General features: G+C 36.7%; 1 protein-coding gene across 3 annotated transcripts in view; it reads right to left on the bottom strand.

Moving 5' to 3' along the window:
• Positions 1 to 1801: 1801 nt before the first annotated feature.
• Positions 1802 to 6000, bottom strand: part of CASP1 (caspase 1) — a 29785-nt gene continuing 25586 nt past the window's right edge. Inside the window, exons 8-9 of one of the 3 annotated variants that reach the window (XM_081153210.1) lie at positions 3885 to 3988; positions 1802 to 1911 (exon numbers count right to left, since the gene is read on the bottom strand). In XM_081153210.1, the coding sequence (XP_081009336.1) occupies positions 3890 to 3988 (99 nt within the window). In that variant the 3' untranslated portion in view covers positions 1802 to 1911; positions 3885 to 3889. Of the gene's footprint in view, positions 1912 to 3600; positions 3729 to 3884; positions 3989 to 6000 lie in introns of those variants that run through there. The other 2 variants (XM_081153211.1, XM_081153209.1) reach the window with 2 other exon arrangements.

Here is a 6000-nt window from a genome sequence, read left to right as displayed (position 1 = left end):
GCCTGTGCTCCTCTGCTTTGACCTTGGCCCTATCACTGTCATTGTCATCTTAACCCTATAGCCAGAGTGATCCTCATAAAATGTAACTCTGATAATTCAATTAATTATTCTCATAATTTCTCAGTAGATTCCTACCTTAGATGGGTATGATATTTATTGGGATGATCCCTTGGTAATTTAAATAATGTCTAATCACTGGAGTGTACACCTGAAGCTAATATAATATTGTATACCAACTGTAATTAAAAATTTTTAAATGATTTAAAAAAAATAAAAGATTTCAATTAATGAAATCCTGTTTTCCAAACATTTTTTACTTTTGGTTTTATTTTTTTGGAAGTATAGTGCAAAATTTAATGGAATTATTTTTGACTTTTTAAACATAATACTGTAATATTTCTGCACAAGGATATTTATAGTGTGTCCCCAAAAATGTATACACACACTTTGAATAATTATAAAGGCAGTGTTTATTAAAATATATTTCATTTTCAAATTTGAGCTATCAGCTCTTAAAATGTGTATACATTTTTATGGGACACCCTCTATATTCTCATATTGTTTTTTCTCTATTCCTATTTTACTGTTAAGCTTTTATTAGGCCCATGCTGTTAAATTAAGAAATTGCTTTTCTTCCTCTTTTTCTAAGGTTTCATTTTAAATCACTAATGAATTATGAATATTATTAAATGCCTTTCTAAATATCTTTAAAATATCACACTTTTTTCTTTAATCTCTTGAAAAATGCTACCATAAATATTTCTGTTATTAAACTATAACTATATTCCCAGAGTTAATACTAGCTGGCTAAAAATATTATTATTATAAAATATGTGGCTGGATTTGATTTGCTAACACCTTATTTAGAGTGTTTATGTCAATGTTCCTGAGAAATCAACCTACGTTTTTCTAACTTTACCTCAAAGCCATTAGTTTTGCATCAGTTTTTTACTAACCCTATAAAAGAATTTAAAGAGGTTACTTCTCTTTTTATTATCTGGAAGTATTTATATAGTTGAGCTCAGCACTTTCTTAGGGGTTTTGAAAGACATGTCTTTACAAACAGTTTTGTCTGTTAACTTTTTGCAGGTAGATATAACAAAAAATTAATGTATTTAATATTTTTTGATACATTTGGCTTTTTATTTCTTCATGGATTTCGTTGATTTGCTTTTTCTAGAATTTCATCTATATTACGTATGACCGTATCATGACTTTTCTGCATTTATGTTCACTTGTGTTTATGGTTTTTTGATATCCCATAATGTCTTTGTGTTAATTCAAATTTTTAATAATCTTACTGAATGTCTTCTATTAGTATTTTTAAAAGACTAGCTTTTACTTTTTCTGACCTGTTCAATTTTTTTTGTCTCGATATCTCATTGATATTTTTAAATATTTATTATTTGCATTTTTCTCTTTTATTATTGGTTTGCTATTTTTCTGACTTCTCAAGTGAATTAACTGAGAGTAGAAAGAAAGATCCATGGGAATAATTTGCTAAAATAATAATTTGCTGAGAAAAAAGATTATCCGAGCCTATGATGTTGGTTAAGTACTAAATTAGCAAACTCTGAACCACACTACCCCGTGGGTTTGATGAGTGTACAGACGAGATGACCACTGTACAGCTCTTGTCTTCTCCTGTTGCAGAGGGCAAGTCCACGCTGGTTCTCTCCTCTCGGTAAACGCAGGCCCGATGAATCATGAGCTAGAAAATCCAGCTCGCTCCCTCCAGGTCGTTTCCATTCACCCACCGTTGTAACTGAAGTTCTATTTTCTATTAAAGGACCCAAAGATGCAGCTTATTTGTTTTCATTTTTATTTAAATACCAAAGTTTAAATACATGTGCCACGCTGGGTAAGGTGCTCCTAGGAGTTGACCAAGGGGGCAAGGCGGCCTGTAATCTCCTGAAGAGGAAAAACAGAACAGAAGGTGAGGGTGCAGCTCCCAGAAGCCTTTAATCCACACTTGTCAGGAACCCTTTCCAACTTCCCCCTGGGCTTTTGCCGCTCCCCTTGGCTTCTGACTGGCACCTTTGCAGCATATGCACAGGAAGTACTCAGGAGGATCTTTGTAAAATCTAATCAGATGACCTCATTTCTATGTTCAAAAGCACTCAAAGGGCCCGGCTGGGGTGGCTCAATTGGTTGGGTGTTGTCATCACAGAGGTGGCTGGTTCGATTCCCTGTCATGGCACTTGCCCGAGGTGTGCGGGAGGCAGCTAATCGATATTTCTCTCTCTCCCTCCTCCCTCTCTCACTCTAAAAAAATAATCAATAAAAACATATTTGTTTTTTAGAAAAAAAGGCATTCAAAGGCATCCTATCTCACTCAGGATAAAAATTTTAGAACACTTACCATGTGATCACCAAGGCCCATGAGACCAGGATTTTCACCATTTTCTGAATTTGTCTCTGTCATTTCCCTCACTCTCATTCTCTTCCACTGCCTTTTGGAAGTTCTTTAAACATCTTAAGCACATTTCTGCCTCAAGGCATTTGTACTTTCTAGTCCCCAAACTGTAACACTTTTTCTGCATAGAATAGCAAGCTTTGCTATCCCACTCTGTCCACTCTCTGTTCTGATTTCATTATTTTGTCACTTCAAAGAAGCCTTTCCTATATAATCTATTACAGTACAACACCCATCTTTTTCATCTCTTTAGCCTGCTTTATTTTTCTTCTTAGCTCTTATCACTCTGACAGATAGTTGCTTGTTTGTGTACTTAGAGTCTGTTTCCACTCACTAGAGTATGAGCATTCTGAGAGCAAGGACTCCATTTATTTTGTACACTGGTATATTCTAAGATTCTAGAACAGAACTCGGAACATTGTAAGTGCTTGATAAATATTAGTCAAATAGCTCAATTCCTAAATGTGGTTCTATTAGACTAATTAGGAAATAAAACCTATTCTGGTGAAGTATCTATGCAATTATGCAATCAGGGAGTCACAAACCAGGAGGAGAAGATGGTGGGTAAAGATTTAAAGAATTGAGATAAACTTTATAATAAAGTATAATTTAATTATGCTGTTGAAAGGGAGATTAATAATATAATACAGTATGATATAAAGCTGTCATGAGTGAGTAAAATAATTGTTGGCTCTAAACAAAATGAGCCCATTCTAAAATATATTTACACATACACACACAACAATGTGTGTTAACATGGATGCTTAAAGGGGTTTCCCAACAATAATTAAGGACCTGAGAGCAGACTCAGAGTGTTCTGTGATCTACACTGTGAGAATAGTCAGAGAGCCAGAAACTGCATCAACACAAAAATTACAGTCCAGGATATATTTTATACTGTCTGGTAATGGGAGCTCAAGGCCAATAATGTGATATCTGCAGTTAAAGGACCAAATATCTGCTTCCTTCACACTCATTTCCTCTGTTTTCTGGTGTTTTTTTAGGATCTGAGGCAATGTTTGGTAATTCAGTGTCTGTGTGTGTGTGTGTGTGTGTGTGTGTGTGTGTGTGTGTGTGTGAGACAGAGAGACAGAAAGACAGAGAGACAGAGACAGAAAGAAATAGAAAGAGAAATAGAGAGAGAGAGGTGGGAGAGAAAAATTAGTAATAATGGAAGCATGAGTACATTTCTGTTTTATTAATTGCTCCTCTGTGTCCTTCATTGTTTATTACTTCTTGTCTTCCTGACTTCTCTCCTTGATTGGCTGACTGATAGATTAATTGATTTGGAGATAGAGGAGGTTACAGATTCCTAGAAGTAGAGCAAAAAATAACATCTAATCACCAAATTACATCAACAAGCAACATTAAGTTGACCACCCAAGCAAATGGCTGTCATTAGTCATTGGACCTCACCACCAGTATTACTTTCCCATTTATTATACCTGCCAATAGCTCTGAAACTTACTATTTTTAATTGCCAGGAAAAAGATAGAAATATCTTGACATGGATAGTCTTTCAATGGTGGGCATCTGGGCTCGAACATCTGGTTTTTCAAATGATAGTTGTACCTAAAAACAAAAAGAGGTTCTAGATGAAACATAACTCTTATACACTCTCAGAAAACATTTTGCACCATGAGCCAAACACTTCTGGGAATGAAGGGTACTCCTAGGGTTGATGGGACCAAGCCCATAAACATTCTAACTCCCTGTCACTGCCACCCTACTATTTAGAAGTAATGCCCAAGTTCAGAATATACTCTTTATCTCAAAGTAAACACCTCATGCCTAACCCAAGATCTTTCAAAGTTCATTTCTTCTATTTTCCATGGATCTGAACTGATCTCCTGTGGTCAGTTCATAAGAACAGAATCTCAAAGATCCTCTACCTTCAACCTCCAAGACTAACTCCTCAATTCAATAAGGCACAAACCAAAATTTTGTCCCTAAGACCTGAACACAACAACTTTCACATCCTAACCACCAAGCTGACCTCTGAAGTTTTTTGTCATGGACTGATAAATGAGATTGTATTGATACCATTGTAATTAGCTCATTATTAATAATAGGAAAGGAGCTAAGGGGGAAGGCCAGACATTTTAGGCATGTCATTTGGGCAATTTCACCAGGAAGCTGCAATTTCACACTCCCCAGGGAACCACTCCCTGCAGATCACTAGGGGAAGGGGTCCAACAGGTGATGAACACATGCATAATGAGTTGAGGTGACACAGGGAAAGTGCCTGTCAGTCAAACCTGGGGAATAATGCATTAGTTAGAGCAGGCAGGGCCATTGCAAACCCATGAAAATCTGGGAATGCATAATCCTGATGATAAAGGTGCTTGTTCTCTTGTGTGGTTCTTTTGGTTCTCTGGTTCCCTTGCCCCTGTTCTCTCCATAACCACATAGCCCATGGCCATGTGGACCCAACGCATAATGTACTGATGGACTGCATCTGGGAACACAAATTAAGCTAGCCTGATGCTGTATTTGACTGTGGAGACATGGAACAGAAACTCTGGACCCTGGCTTTCATTTTAGATCTGCTGGAAACAAAATGGGACTTCTTTCTTGGCTGGATAGTGGGAAATGGAACCTCATAAACTCAGGGGCATAAGTCCACAAAAATAAAGCTTTCTACAATATTTCATCCTCTTGTGCGAGTCTCAGAAAATTCCTTTTCCTGTGATATCGCAAGAAACCCACTCCCACCAGCAACCAGTGAGGAAGAGGATCTGTCCCCATTGATAACACTATTTCTAGACTATTTTTAGGAGAGAACAATACCCTTGAAAGTACAATGTCTAATTCCTATTATCCAACAGGACTTAATTTCCTAAATTCCCACTCACAGAAATGGTAACTCACATTACAATGCAATCTTCTCCCATTTACTAGAGGTGTAGTTCTCTTTTCCCACAGGTGTGCTACTGTTCTCTAGAGTTTTGAACTTAAAAAACCACCACACTTTCCCATATTCTTAATACTAATACCTTTCACCCAAAAAAGGGGCGGGGCTGGAGGGAGAATATCTGTTCATTTATTCATGCATTTATTTATTGAATGGATATCAATTCCTATGTGCCAGCATGTTGAGGTGTTGAGCAAATTCCTGCCTGCATGAAGTTTGCATTCAATTGAGTAAATAGAGGTAAAAAAACCAACAAAACATATACTGAATGGGTGGTAGTCAGAACAGTGGAAGAAAACAAATCAGGAGGGAGGAGGGAATAAGGAATATCTTGAGGTGGGGAAAGAATATTGTCTTCCTTTCTGGACCACTGCATTCAAAGAGTGTCTTCTCCTGTATTTTCTTTCACATGCCCTAGATCTTTTTTGTTATGGACCCTATCACAATCTCTAATGATACATTTGTTTGTTGGCCTACTTGTGTATTATCCATCTCTCTCACAAAAATGTAGATCCTAGGTAGCCTTATGATGACACACAATGTCTCATCTAACCCTGTGTCACCGGGATAGCAACAATTACCGAGTAGAACACCTAATATATATTTATTTAATTAATTAACCAATAAGAATTGATTTGAGATACTTTCCATTCTTTGACTTTATAGACCA

Source organism: Miniopterus schreibersii, assembly GCF_964146895.1.
Source record: "Miniopterus schreibersii genome assembly, chromosome: 12".
Taxonomy (NCBI): domain Eukaryota; kingdom Metazoa; phylum Chordata; class Mammalia; order Chiroptera; family Miniopteridae; genus Miniopterus; species Miniopterus schreibersii.
This window is presented reverse-complemented; position numbering and strand designations above follow the sequence as displayed.